Source organism: Coturnix japonica, chromosome 9, assembly GCF_001577835.2.
Source record: "Coturnix japonica isolate 7356 chromosome 9, Coturnix japonica 2.1, whole genome shotgun sequence".
Classification (NCBI taxonomy): domain Eukaryota; kingdom Metazoa; phylum Chordata; class Aves; order Galliformes; family Phasianidae; genus Coturnix; species Coturnix japonica.
The window spans coordinates 6,670,887-6,683,904 of record NC_029524.1 but is presented as its reverse complement, the minus strand read 5'-3'; the positions used below and the strand labels follow the sequence as shown (position 1 = coordinate 6,683,904).

Genomic DNA, 13,018 nt, shown 5'->3' with positions numbered 1-13,018 from the left:
CAAAGTTACCACTTGAAAACTCAGTCTAAGCAGTTCAGTGAGAGAACCGCTTGTTCTAATTCCTTCCAGCATATAAACAACTATTTAACAGGCATGCTTACAAACAGTGAAACTCAAATACATGTGGAGGAAAATGCCATGTCCATGCAATTTTCTTATGTTCATTTTTTGCCAGAACTGACACACACCATTGGCCTCCTCCAGGCTCACATCAAGAAAAGAAAATGTTCACTTTATATTTTAGAAACAAAACCCACCAAAATCTGAGGTTTCATGTTACCCCTAAATTCCCTTATGTATTATGTAGGTATACTCTACAGTACATAAGAGCTTACCTCAGTGGAAGTGGTCTAAACACACTTCAAATGTCATCAAGTGTACTTTATATAGCATCCACTAAGCTACCTTTCTATACTTCACTGTTTTATGTCTTTTATTAATAATATTAGGGAGACTATTTTAAAACTTATTAATGGCAACAGAAGATATCGTGCACATACTTTAGTTAAACCCTACTGAATCCATCAACTCCAAGATACAACACAAGACTTGCACCCTCTCCTGTACAAATGGCTTCTCCAAACTGCATTTACAGTGACTGGAATAAAAGTTAAAATGTAACCTAGTCAAAACACTATTCAAGTGTTGATAGCTTGTCTAGATGTCTTTTTAATATAGAAACATGGCTTCAAACACAGAAACTGGTTTTGCTCTCCCTGAAGATCATATGTATATAATAGGTAAAAGTAGGATCAGGAAAACAAACAGTCTTCTAGATAGCACTACCAAGCAAAATCCAATAGAAACCAGCTTAAAGCTCTTGCAAATACATCATCATTTAATCACATATAGAACTTCTCACCTTCTTCCCAGTTCAATAACTTGATTTCGCAGCAAACCAAAGGTGCTCCAACTCTCCCTGTAGTGTAGTCCCAAACTACAATATTAAAAAAAAAAAAAGGATTTTCCAGATTAAAAAAAAAGAGTAGAAAAAAATTTATGTTCTCATGTACTTTGTTTAATTTATTCATACTCCTGAAGTTTAACATATACAACAAAACAAACAAGCAAGGTAATACAGATAAAACTCTTATCCTGCAAGAGTCAGACGTCTGCATTTAGAGGCAGCTCCAGCCACAACAAAGTTCTGACGACAAGCTGCCCACATGGATCACACTGCAGAAAGCATCACAACTTTTAACAGTACTTGCCTGACTTTGAAACGACAAGCAATTTCATCTCATCCAAATGTGAAGATTCTATTTTTTGATTCACTTCCCTGGTTTCAGTCCCCAACACTTCTGCACCTGAGCCACTTCACAGACAGAATTACTGAAGAGGGCATCACTCATATTACAATTCCACTATTACTTTCCCTAATCTTCTGAAGGAACTATTACCAAAACCTCTTAGAACAAAAACCACACACCAGTAACCTTTAGTAAACAAGGAACATAACACACGTTCTACAACCCAGCACAATCTAGCAATGAGCCTTAGATATCCCTATCTGACTCCTAGGTACATCACACCACTGTCAAAAAACCAGGAGCTCTGAGTGGTTTTGCCACCACAGAATATGAGTGAAATTTTAGGACTAATAGAAATTTTAGGGCAAATGGAACCATGAAGTTAAATGAAGTTAAAGTCTGGCACAAGTTCTTGAATTCATTTTTTTAATTGCTATTATCTTCCTAATGTTTCTATATGCTCATCAAAATAAGATCAAATTTATTCACTTCAGCCAGTAAACAGAACACTGTCAAGATCCCGTTCACACTATCACAGGTTTCTCTATCATGAGCGAGAACACTGTATGATGGCCTGTATGTAGGCCAAAATGAATGTGTCAAAATGAAAACTGTTTCATTAATTTTTTGATGAAGAGAAATTCCCAGCATTACCCAATTATATTTTAAGGCACACACCAAATAAAGGCACTGTTAGAAATTATCAATGCAGAGCACGCAGTGTGGATCACAGCACCCTGCAGGACACACCAACACCAACCTTCTGTGATTGTTCCAGCTCCAGCTGATTCAGTGAGCCCATACCCCTGCCCTACAGGGCAACAGAAGCAGATGTTCATAAATCGCTGAGTAGCAGCAGAGAGCGGAGCTCCTCCACAAAGCAGGATGCGGATTTTTCCACCTAACAGCATTCGTACTTTCCGGAAAATAAGGCTAAAACACAAGGACAAGAATATTTATCACTTAAAAATAAAACAAGGGAGTAGCTGATTTTGTATTTGATTTATATATGTTTTATGTGGTAAGACTTAAAACATATTTTTTGATGCCATTACAAATAAATTTAAAATTACCTATCGCAGAGTGGGGTCGTGTAACCTTTGGAAATCTGTTCCATTTTGTAATTGTAGGCCAATATAAATAGATTTCGCTGGAAACTCGTCATTTCATTTACCTTATTCATGACATTTTTGTAGATTCGATCCATAATTTCCTAGTTAAAGAAAGACCAACTCAAAGTAAAAGAAATCATGCAATCAATACAAGAAAAAGGAAGTGATCTAGAAATCCTAATATAGTTCAGACAATCAACCGCTCCCAGCTGTTTCCTCTTCCATTAGTAAATCATAACAAAACACTAAAATTAAATGAGGAGAGCAAAAATCTGAACAGGATTACTGCTCAATCCCAGTCTGCCTGCTGTCAACCACCCTCATCCTATGAAGCATTATACAAGACAGAGTCCATTTCTCTCTTCACCACCATCTTGCACGTGACAAATCAGTGTGATACCTAGCACATGGCTAAACAAGGAAACATCATCCTTAACAGGTTACAAGGTAGAAATACAGCCTCTCTTCCCAGAAAGGCTTTAATGACACAAGTCTTTGTCAAGGGCTATTTTCATCACATGGAGGCTGTTTTCAAATCACTTATGTATTATTACATGTGTAGTTCTCTGTTTTTATATATCATATACATATGATTTAAAAACAGCCTTTGTGAAGAAAGTACATACCCACAGATATGTAAATACGTAGTATTATACGTAGTATACATACATAGAGCATATTATGAGTAGAGAACTAAAATGGAAGTATAATCCCCACAGCTATTTAAACTTTTTCAAAGTTTACGATACTTATATTGAGAATAAACACCATCATATTTAAATAAATACCAATAACATTATTTTATGCTACCTTAACGTCCAAGATTCTAGTTTTTATTTTTTAAACAATCTCTGCATTTATTTTGATGATAAAGCTTAAATTATGAATTACATTTTTAACATTGTTACATCCTTCAGCAACTTACCGGGACAGCTGCCATTAGGGTTGGTTTAAGTGTAGTAACATCACCTTTGCTTCCTTTCTTGATTTTAGAGGACTAAAACAATGAACAAGTTCATTAGCAAACACACATCAAGACTTGTAACTTAAGAAACAAAATGCCATAGCACATCTTCCAAATGACCTTTTTAATTCTCTTGTAAACAATTAAACTCCCTCAGTATACCAGTCATAACTGCTGATATCCTGTTTCTTGGGATCTATAACCAAGAACTGACATGAGTAATTTTTTTCCCACCTCTCCATATGGTCTTACATCAACAACGTACCTGGTCAGCTAATGTCTGAGGTGAAGAGTAACCAATGCGGCATCCATGAGACAGGCACACAAGTTCAGCGCTCAGCTCCAGAACATGGGCAAGAGGCAAATAGCCAACATAAATGTCTTTTTCCCTGAAAAGTATCGTTGAGTTTATACCACACCATTAAAGTCAGTAACTAAGCTAAATTTACTCGAAGCTTTCAGAAGAACAGTAAGTGGAAGAACGCTTATGAGCTTATGAATGTATTTCAAATATGATGGGCTTCATCTCAAAAATTGCCTAAGTGGTAACTGTAGGTTTATAGCATGAATGAAGTGCGATGTTTACACATCCCAAGACCATTAACTGGGCTAGAGCTGGAAAAGGCAACTCTGCAGATTATATTAAAATCTGCACCAAGCCGAAACAAAACACAGAAGGTAACACTAGCTAAAGAAGTGCTGCTTAAGGCAGATTTCAAGCACTCTAATGCAAGGTGTTCTCACAGGCTTTGCGTCCCAGTCTTGCCAGCATACAGACAATGAGAAAGATAGCACATGGAACACTCATGTCATTCAACACAGTACTAGAAGATGCTCAGACATCAGTGCATGATGCAATGAGTCAAAGACAGAGTAATATAACACTTTTTAAATTTTACACTATAATTATACGTAGCTACCCACATACACCTTTGGGTAAGAGTTGGCACATACCCCAGATTTGGAATCCTTTCAGCCATTCCAGTTATACCAGCAATTATGTTGCAGTGGGAGATCATAACTCCTTTGGGAATTCCTGTAGATCCACTTGTGTACATGATCACTGCGATATCAGAGGGTACAGGCCTGGCTTGCTGTTTGTTTCCTGCAATTTTCATTAAAAAAAAAAAGAAAAAAGAATATAGAATGCAAAGATAGCCTATCAGATTGGTAGGCCTTACAAGTTAACACACTATAGCAATTGTTCTAATATAATACTCTTGACTACTGCTACAACATTTTGCTTTCATTAGAAAAGACTATGGTCATGCTTAACGGCCTCCACAAAGGCAGGGAACTTCTTTGTATGAGTGGAGTAATACTTCCAGTGGTCGCTCTAGCCTGCTGAAACAATGTTTTATCTTCCAAAAGAGAAGAGAAATGGACAGATCTTCACTTCTCCAAAATGCCTCTCAGCTTCGATAGCTCATAAAAGTATGCTCCACGCTGGTACAAGGTAAATCCCTATTTACAAATCTACTTTGCCATGCACTTCCCAGAAGAGGGACAACATGCTGCATCATCTCTAGCCATCAGGGCATGGTTCTGCTGGGCCAACATGAGCTCCAGTTTCCATAAACATTTAAATTCAACAGCTTTAATAGGATTAAAGTGTTTTCAAATACTTGCACTGAAAACAAGAAAATATGAAAGCAAACTGGGTACTCAAAGGAAATGCTGCATAATGCGCAACACATGCAGCACAACGTGTACACTCCATGAGAACAGTGAAAGCATATTTAAAAGTTTACGCTCATTGAACCCTGTCCATCCTGTACAATGACCAACACAGAGGAAACAACATAAAAATAAGTACATTTACTTAATATAATGAGAGCAGAACATAACCACTTGCAGTATTCCATAATTTACGAGTGGCTAACTCAATAAAGGTAATGTCCTTTTACTATAGTTTACAGCATACACTGTTTGAAAGACTGGAGAAAGAAGATTAGACACTTTTTTACAACAATTGAGAGGACACCATGTCAGCAGCAAACCTGACATTCCTCTAAACTTCAGCAGCAGATGGACTAATCACCCATAACAATCCTAAAACACAATTCATCCCAACATTCATGGGCTTTGAGTGGTTAAAATATGCTGAAAACACAGAAAAAAAGAACAAGAAGTACTGAATACCATGAAATCTTGATACCTCAAGATACTTCTGCTCCTCAGAGCTGAATAAAAATGGCACTATGAGAAGTGAGTTAAAACACCTAAAGTTCCATCTTCTAATTTTAAAAGTGCTGCAAGGGTTAGAAATAGATCTCAAGAAATCAACACCATAGATTGCTATTTCCAGAAATATAATAAAAGTGACCAAGTTCGGTCAGATTTAGGTAACTATTTTACATTTGTGAACCTAACAAAATTTAATGATGGCGATTTCCTGATGCTTTCTGCTATAAAAATGGAGAATAATTTTCTCTGTGTGGTTTAAACAACCCATTTTCAAATACAACTGATCATACGAACGTGTTTTAAGTTTCTGCCCTGGCCTAAATGCTTCTCCTAAATGTTTTTCTTCAGCATGTGTGGTGCTTGCTTGTGGAAAAGACCATTTTTATTAAAAGCATTTTACTAACTGCATAGTTTTCTGAGACCTGCAGTTTCTTCAAGTTTACTTAATGGTAAATCAAGTAGGATCAAATTTGGACAGATGAACCAAACAGAAAGAAGAGGTAACCTACCACTATCTGCCTTGGCTCCCATAGCTTGCACAGAAGCCATAGTGTGAACAATGACACCCTTGGGAAATTCTGACCATGTTGTCGGTTTGCCATCCACTGTAATAATATGTCGCAGCCGTGGAACTTGAGAAACAATTTCCTGTAAAAATTCAAACATCAATTGTGAGGTTTGAGTTAACAAGAGAAAGAAGTTACCTAGTGCATACATTAAGGAAAAAAAAGAGGCATAAAATATTTGAGGATTTAAAATACAGAGCATAAACTTGTCGAGCTCACACGGCTACAAAGCTTGAAGCTTTCCACATTTAGATTTGTAGGACTAGTTGACCTTTCCATTTATAAGTCCAAACATTTCTCCAACTATTTATTAATTAGAGTCTTATTTCAAAAGAAGCACACACTTAAGACTACAAAGATTAACAGAGATTACTGACTATCTACTCTCAAAGAACATTGAGAAGAATAGGGCCTGAGCATCATGGAGCTCACAATAATACTTAGTGTAGTAATCTAGTAATGACCTATCTGAAATAACCAACACCAAGCAAAAAATACATAAAATAATTACTTAAGTACTAGATAAATATTCCAAGCAAACTGTGAGAGGTAGAACAGCTATCAAAGTTCTGAAGAAAGAAGAAAACATTATCTAGCAGAAGTAATTCACTTTCTTACAATGATTAATTATGTCAGCTTGCATTATATACAATATCATTACAGTAATTTAAGAGAAAGAAATATAAAGTTTGGAAAATTCTCATTCAAAATGAGCAATAATGCATTTGTAATTAAACAGGTCCCCTGTGTGAAAGATCTATTTCCTCATACACACTATAGCTTAACTCATACAGAATCATAGTTCCACCTGCATATTCTACCTGGGTCGGTAAGGTCTCAGTATCCTGCACTCAGGGCTTTGCCAAATAAACAAACCATCACGAAGTTACCACATGACATTTGTTTCGTATACCTCTTGGCTTGGCAGTAACAATGCAGGGATAAGTTACCTGAGCTCTGAGTGCTGCTGGCCTACAGGTTCCACAGCAGCTGGCCACTGACATGCCACAGTAAGTAGCTGACACTGACTCAGTTGTACCCCCAAAATCAAAGCTTGCAGAAAAAGGAACAACCAAGTCTTAGAAGTCCTCCTTATGAAAACAGCCAAGGGACAGACCAGTTCCAGCACACTGGAGTTTGAAACAAGACACCTAGAACTGCTACTGGTTAAGGCATTAAAACTCCGAACTATTCTTATTGGATTGCAGGAATTTATTGGTTTAAATGAAAATCCATTTTGAGGGACTGTTTTTTATATTTTTTTTAATACTTCATAAGTTTTCTCTGCACAAGAAAACAGCTCTGACTCTTCAAGCACTGATCTTGAGATGTAAGACATTAATTCTCTGCTGGGAAAGCATCCAAGAATAAACCAGGAGTATAATCACATTCAGTTACTCATATACAGTTTATACATTTTTCTGTTCCTCCCATTTCCTTTAACAGTTGAGTTTATAGGCTCCAAATCCACCCAGAAACCACAGCAGTTCTTCAGGAGGTGCTGTTTCAGACAGGGTTGCAGCTCTTCGATAGCACAATTGGTTCATCCTGCTCTCAGAAGTCATCCTGGAGCCTAAACCCCAAGGCTATCATTTTATGTATATGAAGACAGATACAAAGACCTCGTTTTATAAGAAGCCTTTGCACTACAGAAAGGCAATTCATCATTTCATACAGCTACCAAACCTTTTGACAATAACAAACAGATATACTGGAAAAAAGATAGAAATAACACTTTCTGACCTTCAATTTGGTTTGCATCAATTCTTTACTAGTGATGATGGTGGTCACCTCTGTTTCATTTAGCCCATGTACTATTGCTGCACCTCCTAGGGTAGCATACAGAGTAACAACTGAAACAACAAAACAAAAAGAAACCAGTGAATTTTACTTTACACTTTCAAGTACAGTTTACAATAAGGGGCTGAGATTAACCTGCTCCCAGTAAGGCAAACAGTCAAAATATTTGTCAGCTATTAGAAAGGTGGTAGTGTTGTGCTTTATAAATATATATTACATATTACATGATTTAAATACAGCATACTTTTCAACTAGACTAGCAATAAAGAACAAGTACTGTATATGTGACTTCATTACTTCTCAAGCTCAGTTATATATATTAAAACCATATTATCCTATTCTAGTTGTGTCTTCATGGTTTTTAATCACACATCTGTACTCATTAAACCCACTGTTTAAACACAGGAAAGAAACAGCAAATATTTACTTGACTCTTCTCTTCAGATGTGTTGTCACAAGCCTCTACCGACTGCTAATAAGAAATTAACAACAGATTAATACTCACATAAAGTATCAAGTCTGAGACCACCGGATTCTTCCACCAATCTAATAAAGATTTAACTGCCACAACCACTGGACACTGAACCGACATCATGACAGAATGGCAAGAAAATTAAATACTTTGGAAACTGACCATTGGAAAAACTGTTTCCTGTATGTAAGGGCAGCTCAGTGACAGAGCATTAAACCACAGTTGTTTCACACTGACCATTTTAAAAAACCCAATTTCATTTCCTGCCACTCTTATGGGAGCTGCACGATACAAGGAAGGAAGAGATTGGGGAGGAAAGGCAGCTCTGAAAGGAAGAGAGGGATTGCTCTCAAGAAAACAAACAAGGTAATGTCTTTTTTTCCCCAAGTATAACACTAAACTGAGGTGTAACAATTTAGTGTAGCTCACATTTCGAAAACATTATAGGATCAGATATCACAGCTATTAATAACAACAACATCAGTGCACTAAGTCTTATAACATGAAGTATCTGATTTTCTTTCGTATTTCTTTTGTTTGGAGTTAGTCAGTACGGCACAGTAAAAAAGAACTCAAAATCAGACATTTCTTACACAGAGAAGTAAATAGTTGACCCCTATTTATTTTTTCCTTGTTCAAACAGTCTATCATAGTTCAGAACTGTTGCAGGGCAAATGCACATGCACTGTGTTGTCTTTAATTTGGTGGGAGCAAAGTCCAGAAGAGTGCCTCCACTAGTTCCCACGAGCTCTCCCTCCTTACTTCGGTGACCCCTGTTATATAAACATCTCACAGAAATTCAGCCTCCCCAAGCCAACAAGCACAACTGAGATGCCGTGCTGCTTGGAAAGAAAAGTATGATCTCTGAAATAACCATTTACATAATTACTCATCCACAAAATAAATTTATCAAGGGAAAAAAAAAAAAAAAGGAGATACACTACTTATAAGACAGAGTGCTGATGTCACGAGGAGAAACAAACCAAGTGCTGTCTGAGTCACTTCTCCACACTGGCACCTAAAACATTTTCAGGCACAACTGAAAGTGGTTCCAATATTCCCTTCCCATCCCTCCTGGTATTTCCCTTGAAGACAGACCAAGATGAGATTACCCTTTGTATTCATCTTTATACAGTAATAAAATTGAGTATTAAATGCAAAATGGATCTTTCAATTTCTGCTACAGAAATTGATCTAAAATGGAAAGGGAAATAAATAGAGCAATAACACTATATTTGCCAGCTAATTACACAGAATCTTGTCCTAAACAATAGGATTTTTTTCGTCATTTATTTCAACATAACCAGACCACTGAATTCATCACACCTCTGAAAGAAAAAGCAAAGTACACCTGTACAGGCTTCATCAAAACCAATTCTGATAGAAACACTTTTGCTCAAGTTTCAGGAAAGTATGACTGAAAAACAAAACCATAACCTTTCCTATTAACTCCTTTATTTGATTATACACACCCAGGTGTTGCATCTGCTCACACCACGAGAGAGGATGCACTGGAAGAAAATCATTTTTCCCCCCCCTCCGTATTTTTCAATTACCAAACCCACTCTACTCCAGCAAATACAAGACTTAGATAGTTTCAAAAGGATGTAAATAGGACAATCAAGCACGTACAGTATTTCTTATCATCAAGCCACTTGTATGGGCAATACATAAAAATGAATCTCTCGAATTCTGAAATACAAAAGGCTCCTCTCTAATGCCAAGAATGAAGCACATGAACCTGGTCTGTTGGTGTGAATGCTGTGCACCTATGTATGATTAAACACATTTCACACTCAAAGAACGCCACAACACTACCAGAGCAGCTGCAGTTATCCAATGTGGTATCTGAAAACTAACAAGTGTTTATTTGAGTAATTTAGTAATGCCTTGCCATACTATAACTTCAACGAAAACCAAATCCTATAATTCGTTCAAATGGAGCAAAATGATTACGTGAACACTGCATGATAGTATCATCTGCCAATACAAAAGTCAGCCAAGTTCACGTAAGATGACACACAGCTCAGATGCTAAATATCACATCAGACAGTGTGCTGAAGCACGTCTCAACTTGGGAATTTAAAACACTAATTCAACCAAATCAAAAACATGTGCATAACATTCTACACACGACATCCATCCACTCACTGTCTCAGATTTCTTTTTTTCCAGATTACAAAATCTTCCTAGTATTTGTAAGCATACTTCACTCCCAACGTGAAGATAACTGCTACGAGCCTTTGTATTTTATTCCCAGGATGGCCACGAGGAATCCACCAGATCCCAAAAGTGATAAAAGGAACTGAGAAGTAAAATGGGATAAAATGCTGCACAGATGTCTTTCTATCAGCAGCTCCTCCTATGTCACGTTTTCCAACCACTCCATCATCTTGACAGCCCTCCACTGGACTCACTTTGGTATTTCAACACAGAAGGTAACCACACAGAACCACGTAAGAACTGCTATTTATTCAGAATTCTGTGGTTTAATCAATCAAACAAACTGATATTTATAGCAGAGAGGGATCATTTTAGATATAATTTTGTTAGGTTTGCTTCCAAAACCTGAGAGAAGTCTGTGTGATACACTCCTTTACTGTAACTAGGTACTAAACCAGAGGTTTATGCACATCTGGCTTGGTTCTTATAAAGGAAAAACAAACATTTCACAGACAAGATGAGACCCAAGCCCATGAGGAACTGCAGCTTTTAGAATGTCCTATGTGAAAATAAGGAATGTTCTCCTGAGGATGGACCCACCACAGGCTTACAGTTAGATGAAGGACATATTAAGTCATGGTGATGAAATGACCAATAATCCCCATACCAAGCCAAGTTCAGCACTCAATAGATTTCTTAAAAACAAACTCGAGGGTCCTACACAAACCCCTGTGCTGAGGCTCAGGCTATATTACAGCATACAGCGGGTTTTCTGCCACTGGTGGAACTCAGACACTGCTGTGGCCTTTCACATCCCTCTTTGTATGGTACTGCAAAGTGAAGCAGTGCAAAGGACAGATCCAGCCAGTCTGTCCTATTCTGCCTCTTCCTCCCTGAACAGACTCTGCTTTGCCCACTGTTAGTGGTCTCAGCGATGAAACAGCACAGGACTAACAGATCAGGAACCAGGGGGTTATTCAATGCAGTTGCTATCAATGAGAGAAAGACTGACTTCAAACAGTTTGCCAAAACTAAACATGGGAGAACAGTAAAAGTAAGACACAAGGCTGCTCTTGAGTAAAGTCTCAGATAAACATTCCAGATAAATTAGAATGCACTAAATGACAAAATGGACTAGCAGAAATTTGAGAGAGAATAGAAAGCAAAATGAGAAAGTATACTGAATATATTAAGCTCAGCTTAATGCTTGAACTGAGGAGTAGCTTATACATTGGAAGAGGAGTTACTAAGATGCTTTTTAATTAGAAAGAGCTCTCCAAAATAAGTTCAAGACTCACCCATTCATTTTCACTTCAAGAGATAACAATACAATAAACTAACTGAAATCACAAGTGAAGAACTGACAAAATATCCAGTAAAATAAAACTTGCACAGATTAAAGCTTGACGTCAACTCCTTAAGTTGAGTCAATGAATTCATGTGTGATTTTTGTTTGTTTGTTTTTAGGAACTTGGGAAAACACACTGATTTGAGATTAGAAGAAAATAAACGTCCCTCAGAAATTCATTGAACAAGACATATTTACTGAAACCATAATCCAGCTGCAAACACTGCAGGTTTCTCAACTCAGTAACTACAGAGTGCAGTCTCTATCTTATGCAGCATTACTATTATTTTTAAAGGGGGAAAAATCTTTAGTGTCCCATATAAACTGCTCTTAATGCGTACGGTGAATAAAGGTTTATTTTCACATTGTCTTCTTAGATCAAAAGAAACTGAAGCTTTAGGAAAGACTCATACTTACGCTGGTAGTTGCACATAAAGCAGGCTTGTGCTGCAATCATCCACTCAGCTCTAGTCTCACAGAAGATAGCAATGTTTGTCTTTGGTTGCTGACCCAACACTGCTAAGCCATTTCCAAAATTAACAGCTTTGATGTATACATCTTCATATGAAAGCCAGGTGTACTTGCCAAGGATGACCTAACAAGAATAATAAATTCAGTTTAAAAAACAAAAAGCCTTAACATATGCCCTACTGCAACCTTATCCATGTGAATAAGCTGCAGATGTCTGAAGCTGTTTAAACTGTAACACCGGTTTATTAATAATGAAAATATTCTTGCCAAAAATTACAGCAGCTGTGGAAGCTCCAACACAAATACTGCAACATCTCCATGCACATTGTCACCTCTGTTTTGGTTTTCACAATACAAAACCACACAATTCCCACTGTAGTTAGCAGTTCAGAAACCCTAAGAAAGGCTGTGATTATCTGACCCATATGCCTTTGGTTTTACAAAGCTTTTTTGCCTCAAATAGAGTACAATACGTTCTGGCTAACACAAGTCTTTCTGTGCATTTGCTTTCTTAGACATTTGGACTAAGATTCTCCTACACAAATATGACACATAGGTGTTAGATCTTATGCAAGACTAACAAACTGGAATCCAGAAAGCACCGTATCTGTGGGTTCTGACAGAAATTATGGAATTCCATTCCCTTTGTTTGTTCTGAAACAAACGTCAGGGGGAAGAGGAACAA

At 37.2% G+C, this 13,018-nt stretch overlaps 1 protein-coding gene across 3 annotated transcripts in view; it reads right to left on the bottom strand.

Annotated features, from left to right (window-relative positions):
- Window positions 1-13,018, bottom strand: part of ACSL3 (acyl-CoA synthetase long chain family member 3) — a 33,615-nt gene that overhangs the window by 6,763 nt on the left and 13,834 nt on the right. For all 3 annotated transcript variants that reach the window (XR_001557125.2, XM_015871346.2, XM_015871347.2), the window contains exons 3-11: window positions 12,280-12,457; window positions 7,823-7,932; window positions 6,023-6,161; window positions 4,281-4,431; window positions 3,592-3,715; window positions 3,288-3,359; window positions 2,324-2,463; window positions 2,011-2,183; window positions 863-937 (exon numbers count right to left, since the gene is read on the bottom strand). Coding sequence is in view for 2 of the 3 variants with exons in the window: in XM_015871346.2 (XP_015726832.1) it covers window positions 863-937; window positions 2,011-2,183; window positions 2,324-2,463; window positions 3,288-3,359; window positions 3,592-3,715; window positions 4,281-4,431; window positions 6,023-6,161; window positions 7,823-7,932; window positions 12,280-12,457 (1,162 nt within the window). In the remaining variant the exon portion in view is untranslated. The remainder of the gene's footprint in view (window positions 1-862; window positions 938-2,010; window positions 2,184-2,323; window positions 2,464-3,287; window positions 3,360-3,591; window positions 3,716-4,280; window positions 4,432-6,022; window positions 6,162-7,822; window positions 7,933-12,279; window positions 12,458-13,018) is intronic.